General features: G+C 47.5%; 1 protein-coding gene across 1 annotated transcript in view; it reads left to right on the top strand.

Annotated features, from left to right (window-relative positions):
* The window catches only part of ZC3H18 (zinc finger CCCH-type containing 18), a 39,244-nt gene that overhangs the window by 98 nt on the left and 29,024 nt on the right, over positions 1-10,122 (top strand). The window contains 5 exon segments of the mRNA XM_010077632.1: positions 1-478; positions 3,396-3,480; positions 6,174-6,322; positions 6,621-6,713; positions 7,307-7,464. The exon segment at positions 1-478 is cut by the window's left edge and continues 98 nt beyond it. Of these exon segments, the coding sequence (XP_010075934.1) occupies positions 1-478; positions 3,396-3,480; positions 6,174-6,322; positions 6,621-6,713; positions 7,307-7,464 (963 nt within the window).

The following is a 10,122-nucleotide window of genomic DNA, read 5'->3' as shown; positions in this document are numbered from 1 at the left end:
AGAGGGTGGGCGAGGCAGCGTCCTGGGAGAGGAGGAGGAGGATGCAGCCAGGGGACTGAGCCATGGGGAAGAGGAGAACCACTCGGATGAAGAGGACCGCTTGAGTGAAACTAAGTCTCAGGGGTCTGACAGCAACGAGCAGAGCGGGGAGCTGAAGAGCCCTCCGCCTCGCAAAGGAGAGGAGGAAGACCGGACAAATGACCTTGGTGATGAAGCATCCTCTGTCACCCGTGAACTAGATGAGCACGAGTTGGACTATGATGAGGAAGTTCCTGAGGAACCAAGTGCTGCTGCTGCAGAGGAGGATGGTGAGAAAGCTGCTGGTGAGGATGATGAGGAAGAGGAGAAAGGAGATGATGCCCATGAAGATGAGAAAAAATCCAGCAGTAAAAGTGACGATGAAAAGGATGGCCAGGATCCCCTCAAGGAGAAGAAGAAAGAAGAAGATGATGGAGAAATTGATGATGGAGAAATTGATGTAAGTAGGAGCTGGTCTGAGGTGGGCAGAGTCCTGCAGGGAGAGACCTGTCCTCCTGCTTGGCTCTTAGACTGCCATGCTTTCTTCTTTGTGAATATCTGTGTTAGCTGTGTCCCCAGTGTGCAAGAAACACACTTTTTCTTTGGAGGTAAGACCATGCTGTGTACCAAGTCCTAAATTCGGTGGCTAGGATGTAGAGAAACTCTGTGCCAAATATTGTCAGAGCCGTCACAAATGAGCTTTGTTCCCGTTGAATATGGAAGGGCTCCAGTGCTTTAAGAAACTATTCTGCCTCAGCTTTGTGAGGGCTTTTGAATGGTGCTGACAGCAAATTACTTAGCTGTGGATTAGACGTTTAGAAGCTGTCTCATCAGTTTAGGTGGAGAAGCTGGTGCTGTAGAGTGGCTGCTGTGTGCTGGAGGCATCGGGTGTGTGCGGGAAGCCCCTGGTCCTGAGCTGGGCTCTGGCAGGGTCTGAGTGCGTGAAAAAGGAGCGGAGGGTGCTGGACTTTCAGGAAAGTGCCTGAGCAGGCAGCCCCCACACACGGTTTAGGGGATGGTGGCTACCAGTGCACAGCTGAGAACAAACACAGCTATTGAGAAAAATCAAAAACTGGCTTTAATCGTGTTGGTGATTGGGGCAAATAGCACTCGCTATCCATGTTTGTCTTTGGGTAGGAAGCACTGCAGTACAGCAGTTATATTTAATACAACTTAATGCCAGTTTCCCTCTTAGAGGCAGAAGAAAACAGGATAAAGCAATTTTAGCAGGAGAGTAGAAACCGTTGTGTGGGTTCCTGGTCTGGCAGACACCTTACTTGGATCCGAATAGTGGGAGTGCGGAGCACTGCAGAGAGAAGTCACCAGTCCAGAGCGCCTGGCTGGCTCTGCTCCTGGCTGTCCATGCCAGAAATGCCCCTGCACAGCTAGAACAGGTTGGGGCAGCGCTGAGAGAACGTCCTGGTCACCAGGCAGGGAGGCAGTGGGCTGTGGCTGGGGTCACCGGTGGGGCTTCTCAGCCAAGGAAGGGGGGGTTCAGGCTTGGGAGGTGGCGTTGCCTTCCAGCGCCCATTGCTGCGTAGCTGAGCTGGGCACGTGCTCGGGAAGCTTGTGGGGCCTCGCTGGAGAGACCCTCCTCCCTTCTCATTGAGAAGTGGTAGATTGTGTGTTTTTTACTCTAATGGTGCTTTGAGATCTGTTGCTTAAAAAAGGTGATGTAATTTTTCTCCATCGTGCCCATTCTGGCAAGTGACGGTATTAAACGTGTATTTTCCAAAAGTTTTCTGTCTTTCTGATTCAGTTAGAAGGAATTTCAGTGTGTTGTGGGAGAGTCCAGGCAGGGGGAGAAAAAAAAAAAATTCCTGGAGTCCTGACTCCATGCCTGCTTCTTGATTAAAATATGAATGCTTTCCTTTAGAGTCTGAGGCATTCTTAGGAGCGCTCTCTCTCCTTGCAAAGCACAAGATGAATCTCTGCTCAGGTTTTGATACATGAACTCATAACAGGGTTCCCAGCTGCCCGATTCCAAGGAGACCTCACAGAAATACTTTCCCTTTTGTTCAAGTACAGCATTTGCAAAGACTTCACACGGTTCTTTTGAAAGGAGCAGAGCTGAGCTGGTTTTAGCATTCATGCGTCGCTGAATGCCATCCCCACCTTTGGGGGGAACTCTTAAATCTCCGCGTTTTGTTCTGCTTTCAGAGGGGGGGGGGAGGAATATTAGTGCAAATTTTAATTTGAATATATGTGTAGTGTTTAAAATCCGCTCTTGTTCAGGAGAGCTCTCCTCGCGTTGCCCTCGGAGGAATGCAGCAGCAGAGGCTGTTAACCCATCTCTCTGCAGATCCTTTACCTGCAGCCGAGGGATGCTTTTCCCCCTTCCCAGCTGCTAAATTGATGGAAGTACAGACCTCCCCTGATCCTTGCCGTGCAGACGGCTGCTGTCGCAGGCACAGGGCTGCTGCGATTGCCACGCGAAGGGAAGGGCCTCTGCCAGCTGCTCCCTCTTCAGAAGTGTTTCATGTGCTGAAAACGTCTGCGGTGGCGAAATGGAGGCAGACCGAGGGGAGGCCGGGGTGCCTCGTACGAGAAATAACTGATTCCCTGGCCAGAGACCTCCGCCGGCTCCCTGCTCCTGTATGCCCTTGCCTTCCTCATCGCCACCGCCTTTAGCTCCTTTGGGCTTTTCAGCCGCAGCCTAACGAAGCCAGTGGAGGCTTTTCTTTCCCTGGAGAACAAAGGCAGAGGCTGGTGCTTTAAAGTTCCAGTAACTTGTTTCTGGAGGTGTTTCATGACTGTTATTTCACATTCATCCCCTGTGGCTCTTAACCTTTGAAGCAACCTCCATGTCCCAGAGTTTCTTCTTGAGGCTGCCGTGCCTGGGGATAACGTAGAGTTTTCTTCCAGCTGATTTCCAGCTCCTGTGTGGAGCTGGGGAGTAAAAGGGAAGGTGTCGAGGTGCTTCCAGAGAGGACTGGAAGAAGCTGGCATTATTTTCTTCTTGGAAAGCTCGTGTGCGAGATTGTCGCTCAGCGTTGGGGGGGAAGCATTTTTTAATTAGTTATTGCAGTACGAGTCATCCTCCCGAACTTGGTGTACAGGTGTGTGATGTCTGCAGCGGGTTATTGCGTTAATTAATGCAGAAACACCACTCTGGGTTTTAAATCCATGAACAGAATCAGCTCGAGCAAAATAGGGATGGCATGAGTGCTGAGTAGGGGCCAGTCCGGGTCACCTTCCTGTTGGTCGCAGAGCGTGTTGAAGGTGCTCAGGGGTATCTGTTGTAACTGTATATTGCTTTTCTCTTGTGTTTTGCTCCAGGGTGTGTTTTCAGTGACTGATATTTGACCATATTGTGAAATGTCAAGTCGCTGCAGAAAATGCACCACGTGAAATGTCAGCTTGTCTGTCTGTTCCAGGATGATGACTTAGAAGAAGGAGAAGTTAAAGACCCCAGCGACAGGAAAGTGAGGCCTCGTCCCACCTGCCGCTTCTTCATGAAAGGTAATGACAGGCCGTAACAGTGGAAAACCGAAGATGCTGTAATTTTTCTTGTTGGGTTTTGTCCCCGTTAAGCTGCTGTCTACATGATAAACTCTGCTCCAGGTGTCCTCGGTGTCACCCTTCTGTTCCTTGATGGCCAGATACTGAATTTACATAGAGACAGTATGCAAAAATTGCTTTGCCCTGAGTATGGGGAGCCCGGTAGAAGGAAATAAAGGAAGACTTGCTGGTGTTTTTAAAACAACATGGAATAAAACTGCTTGGGCTGATTTAACAATCAGCTGTTGCTTAGAGGTTTTTCTGTGGAAAACAAAAATGGCAAGTACTCATTATTTCTGCCAAGTTCATGCCTTGCCAAAGCAGTTCTTTCTTGCAGAAAAGTCTCACTTCCCCAGTTTTTAAAAGGCATTCGCTGAACTTTTAAATGAAAATAGGGCTAGAAATATTGTTTCTCTGTAAGAAATATTGATGTGACATTGTGTTAACATCTGCCAAGCTGTAGCTGTTGTCACCAGCGAGACAATGTGCTTGAGGGGTGACGCTGGACCTGGCAGAGTGCAATGTACTGGTGGCCAGTACTTCCACTGGGCTGAGGAAATGGACAGCTGGAATAAAAAATAATCCTCACGTAAATAGAAGCCTTTTCCTCAAGCCAGAAGATTGCTCTGTGCTATATCAGATTCCACATTTCTGAAAAGTGATTGGGATTGTCAGCCTCAGCTGGAAGGAGTGAGGGTAGGAAATCATAAACCGTATTTCTTGCTGCGAATGAGACCTAAGACTTGAAACTTTTAAATCTAACCAGTTATATTTCTTTTTTTAATTCTTCTTGATAGGATTCCCCAAAGTGTGTGCAAATGCACAATGGCAATTTTAGACTATCCTATGTAGAGAGTGGATTGTTTGAAAGTTTTCTTATTTAAACTGATTATAGCTCTTTTCCTCTTCCTTCACCCTCAGCTCTCTTAATGTTTGCTCATTTACTTGGTTTTATTTACAATCACCCTTGAAGCAATTTATGAAAATCTGAAATTAAGAGAAGGGTGGAGAGCAGGGTGGAGTCTCTGACTCCCTGCGTCAGCGGCGTATGCAACGTAGGGAACTGCTCTGGGGGTTTCCAGAGACGTGACTGGCAGATATCACGTACTTGGCTTCCTTCATGGCTTCCGGTATCGAATTTTCTGCCTGTGCTGAGACACAAACGTGTTGGTGATGATGGTAGAACAAGGAAGTCCCTCGGCAAGGAGAGCTGTTTGTTCCTGGATCTTAGCGTGACGTACGCCTCCGTGCAGCCTGGATATATTTGCCTGAGTCAAAGTTCAGACTGCATGATCTCCCGACAGGGTTGTTTTTTCTTTGGTTTGGCGTGGGTTCAGATAACGTTGACATCCACCTTGCTCACCCCGTAAAGGCTTTATTGCCACCAGGGAGATCAGGCGCTGCTCACGTGGGACCTTGGAGACGTTCAGATTTTTGTCCTTGCTGTGTCTGAAGAGCGCTCACGTCACTGCGGCTGTCCAGTGGCACGAATGAAGAGCTTGGGAAACCATTCCAGTGCAGTAGTTTGATGTGTAGCCACCTTGATATATACAGAGCCTTACTTACTGGGGTGGTCGTTCCTCTTGGCACCTCAGTAGGAAGAGTAAGTGTTTGCGGAGGGGTCTGGCAGCCCCTGCACCCCGTGCTCAGGCGTTGACAGAGGCTGTGTTGCTCCGTGAGCTCCTGTGCAGAGAGATTTGTGCTCTCGTGATGTTTGACAGTACAAAAGCATCCAGTGTTGTCTCTGACAGAGAACCCCAGCTCGTGGTGAATCCGGGATGAGGAGCGTTTCCAGGTGCAGGGTGAATTTCTGACGGGTTGCCCTGCCAGCTGAGATCAGGGATTTGGGGCCACAGCGGTGTTGACTGCTCCCTTCCTCTAAAGTCAATGTGCTAATGCCCGAGCTAGCGCAGAATTAGCGATGACTTTGTGATGCAGGTATCTGCTAGGAAATGTGCAAAATGTCTGTTGCCTGATGTTGAGTGGATTGTTGAGAGGAAAAAAAAAATGGGGTTTGTGTCTAAGGCAAGCTAAAATAAAGTTGGGAATTCGGTTTGTATCCTGGTAGAGACCCCTGAGTGTTACCATCTCTTTGGGGATGGTACCCGGAGCTAATGAGCAGCTTCAGGTTCATCTGCTGCCCTCCGTAGCGATGTCTCCCTTCCTGCTTTGGGCTGGCAAGCCTGCGGGGTCAGCTGGAGAGAAAAGCTTTGGTGTGCTTTGCGCCTCACCAGAGAGCCCTTTGTTCTGAAGGCACTGTGATGCTTGCTTTGCTGTCAGGTTATATTAGATATATATTTGTTGTTTTCTGTAAAAGGTAAAGTTCTTAACTTGAAATATTTGTCATTAATAAGACTTGAAGAGCTCATAGGCTTGTTCCTGCATTTGTTTAATGGTGTGTATGCATCCATCCCTCCCTTCTCCCACCAGAATGAGGTTCTGGTACATTCACCCATCTGTGACTGGAGCTGTTTGTCCTCTCGGGGAAGGCGGGGGGTGGCAAGTGTCTTCCCATGTGTACAAAAACAGTTGGGAGAGGAGAAAAGTCTCATGTCTGAAACAGCGGTATTCCGTGATGGCTTTTAAATTGTTGTGGGGCTGAAGAAACGCTTGCTGTAGACATGCGGGGTCTAACAGAACTGTTATTTCCACAGGTCACTGTACTTGGGGCATGAACTGCCGATTTATTCACCCTGGCGTGAATGACAAAGGAAACTACTCCTTGATCTCCAAGCCTGAGCCCTTCTCCCCGAATGGCGCTCCTCCTATCGGCCCCCACCCGCTGATGCCAGCCAACCCCTGGGTATGGACAGCTTTGCTGTGAATTTGTGGCTTCTGCACATAGCTTTTGTGTCCTGCTCTAGGAGAAGTGAAGATTTTATTTGAACTAGTACTTTAGGAAAATTCAGTACATCTATTGGAGATGAGATTTTTAAATGAAGGTGCTAGTAGAGGGGAATAATTTTCCACGTGAGTCCCAGCTTATGTCCTGCTGATACAGCTCCGAGTGTCTGGAGGTACTCTGGGGTAACTTTACAAAGCGTAGGTTTGCTACTTAAAACTAATGTCAAGTGTCTGTCTCCTTCTCACCTTTCTAACAGGGAGGGCCAGTTGTTGATGAGATCTTACCTCCCCCGCCTCCAGACCCTCCAACAGAAAGTGCCTGGGAGAGGGGACTGCGCCACGCTAAAGAGGTAAAGGGCGTCCTCAGGAAGTACACTGGTGGTCTCCAAATCAGCAGGAGCAGGATGCTAGAAGAGCTCTTTATGGAGCTTGTAGTGTCTTGCTCTTGTTAAGGAGCCTTCCTTTTGCCTTTTGACCTGTTAACTTGTTGTATATCGCATTATTGTCCAGTTAAGAGGAGCTAGCATCCAGGTTTGGTGTGTTGTATTAATACAAGCTAGGCAGAGTCTGTGGCCCTGACTGGTCCAGGGATGTTGAAGTCAAGCCCTCCCCAAAGCAAAACTTTTTAAGCTGATCCCGTTTCCCTGACTGCAGTACCTGTTCCTCCAGCACCTCTAGGATCCATGTGTCTGATCATTTCAGAAAATGGGGTCAGCATGTGCGAAACTTTTATTGCCTATCTGCTGCTGTTCTGAGCTGATGGAATAGTGAGTTACCCTTTCTACGTCAGGAGAAGTCCAGTGTCCTGCACACTCGTGGGGCTTGGGCAGAAGAAGGATGCTTTAGTTGAAGAGGAGGTTTCTCTAGTGAAAGATTTTTAATACTGCAGTTTCTCTGTGCCTCAGAAATGTTCTCTCTTTACAATGTTTTCATGTTATGACAGGTGTTAAAAAAGGCAACTATGAGAAAGGAGCAGGAGCCTGACTTTGAGGAGAAGAGGTTCACTGTGACTATTGGAGAAGACGAGCGTGAATTTGACAAAGAGAATGAGTTTTTCCGTGACTGGAATTACCGCATCACCAGAGACGTCAGAGATCCAGCGTAAGATGGGGTCTTGTTTTTGCTCCATGGAATAGCTGGGTGGGAAGCATAGTGCAGTCTGGCAGTCTTCAGTGAATGTGTCAGGAATGCTGACCTCTGAAAATGGAAACAACTTCCATTAAGCAGTGTATATACAGATTAAAAGCTTGAGCTACCTCCACTCACCCCAGTTCAACACTACCTTCCTTTACAGTCATCTTTAAACCTTTCTGCCTTCACTGACGTTGGCACGCTGGTCCCTCAGGGTCACTATCTGCCTCACGCCAGTGCATTCTTCTGACTTTTTTTTTTGTCCTCTTGTTTTTCTTATTCCAACCTACGAGAGTTTTACAATGCTAAAGCTGGGACTGCAGAGTTGTAGTGTGCTCAACATCCAGGAGCTCCAGGGCAGCAGTGGCACTGTCTCGACCAGCTGGGTGTTTATTTGCAGGGGCATTGGCACAGCAGTTGGTATGAAACATCTCGACCAGTCCCAGATAAACTGTTCAGTAAGACACTGGTCAGAAAGCAAACCTGGCGGCTGCCAGGGCATGGCCTGGGCCAAAACAAACACCCTGAACTGCGGTGTTTAGGTGATTGGCTTTTTAAGGATGTAGAACCTAATATGTTGGAGACCTTAGACACGCTCCTGTCACAACTGAGAGCAGGCAAAAGCGAGTGTAGTAATGGATAAGTTGGCTCTGAGAGACTTGTTTGGTAGTTCTTGAGCCAAGAATTGGAATGGAAAAACAGTTTTTGAGAGAGAGGCTTGTACTCTGCAGGAATTTGCAGGTGATCTCTGATTCTTTCTTGCTTACACATCTTCTCTTCCTACAATGGCATCCTGGGGTGTATCAGAAGGGGGGTGGTCAGTAGGTCGAGAGAGGTTCTCCTCCCCCTCTACTCTGCCCTGGTGAGACCACATCTGGAATATTCTGTCCAGTGCTGGGCTCCTCAGTTCCAGAGGGACAGGGAACTGCTGGAGAGAGTCCAGCGCAGAGCCACAAAGATGATGAAGGGAATGGAGCATCTCCCTGCTGAGGAAAGGCTGAGGGAGCTGGGTCTCTTTAGTTTGGAAAAGAGGAGACTGAGGGGTGACCTCATCAATGTTTATAAATACGTGAAGGGTGAGTGTCAGGAGGATGGAGCCAGGCCCTTCTCTGTGACATCCAGTGACAGGACAAGGGGCAATGGGTTCAAGCTGGAACATAGGAGGTTCCTCTTGAATATGAGGAAAAACTTCTTTACAGTGAGGGTGACAGAGCACTGGAACAGGCTGCCCAGAGAGGGTGTGGAGTCTCCTTCTCTGGAGACATTCAAAGCCCGCCTGGATGCGTTCCTGTGGGATCTGATCTGGGTGTCCTGCTCCGGCAGGGGGATTGGACTGGATGATCTTTCGAGGTCCCTTCCAATCTCTAACATTCTGTGATTCTGTGATGTACGGATTATGGATCATTTCTACTCACAGAGAAAGTGTTTGCAGGGCTTGGTCCTGTCTATTTTAGAGTCAATAAACTGCAAAAAAAAGTCTGAAAAGGAGCAGGTTAAGCTTTTGTTCAGTAGTCTTTGATTTGCTCTGGAGTGCAGTTCCTTTCCCCATCTTGAAAAGCAGCTGTCTGCTCAGCTCTGCAGACTGGAAGGGAACAGTTGCCCCGTATTTTTTTTTTCCTGTATAGAAATCTCTCTGTATCTTGGTCTTCTCTTCCTCAGAGAAGGCTTTTGGTTGCACGTGGGACATATTATGACCAGTGCTCTGCAGGTTGACCATGCAGTATCTTTATTTTATGATTGTATGTGAAAACTAGTCACTTCAATCAATATTCTGATTGTTTTATGCCACTGCCTCGCTGGTGTAAGAATTGTTGTGTTGGGTCCGGGACTTTTCCATTTTGTCATGTAGTCAAGGAAAGAATATATTGCATGTAGCCAGTGTTAAACAGAAGCAGTCAAATGGAAGTCCTGAAAATTCAGGCACCTTTATGTATAAGCAGACTGTGGCATTAAAATATCTTCACTGTGGTGTAAAGGCAAACCTTACGAAGTTGCTGCTGCTGTAAACTTTAGTGATTTTTCTCACACACGTACTGTGTGGATTGACACCTTGCAGCAAACTGAGCGCTGGTGGTGCAGCTGGGATGTGGTAAATGCTTTCGGGACTGTCTTGTGACATGTGAAGATGTCTAAATAGTTCATGAATCCCTTTTTCTTTTTTGTAAAACTATAGGGAGGTGGACATCAAAGAAAACATTAACTATGGGTAAGCAGGTCTTTGATTCCAGTACTGTTGCAACTGTAAGAAATATTCCCTTTCCTTTCTCCATTGCACTTCTCAAAACTTCCCAGGCCACAGACCACTGTCCCACAAGGTGTGGTGGGTGGTTTATTAGCTGAATTGATGTATTTGGTATTTTGGGTGATTATTTGCCCAAGGATTTAATCACTGAATTATCTAAATGCACAGCAGTGATGCTTGTTTAAATGAATAAAAAGTCCACAACTATTACAGGAAGGGAATGGGGAGATTTGGACTTGAGGCTGGGTTAAAAAGAACAGTGTTTCCTTTTTTTGGTGTAGCTTGAGATTTTTTTGTGTCTTTTTGAACACCTGATGTCACTGAATCCGGACTGTTGTCTGGTTGGCATCAGGAGTTTGTTGCTGAATCCATATTCAAGATGTCCT

This window comes from Pterocles gutturalis, unplaced genomic scaffold, assembly GCF_000699245.1.
Source record: "Pterocles gutturalis isolate BGI_N339 unplaced genomic scaffold, ASM69924v1 scaffold4373, whole genome shotgun sequence".
Lineage (NCBI taxonomy): Eukaryota > Metazoa > Chordata > Aves > Pterocliformes > Pteroclidae > Pterocles > Pterocles gutturalis.
Note: the sequence above shows the minus strand (reverse complement) of the source record. Positions and strands in the feature narration are given on the sequence as shown.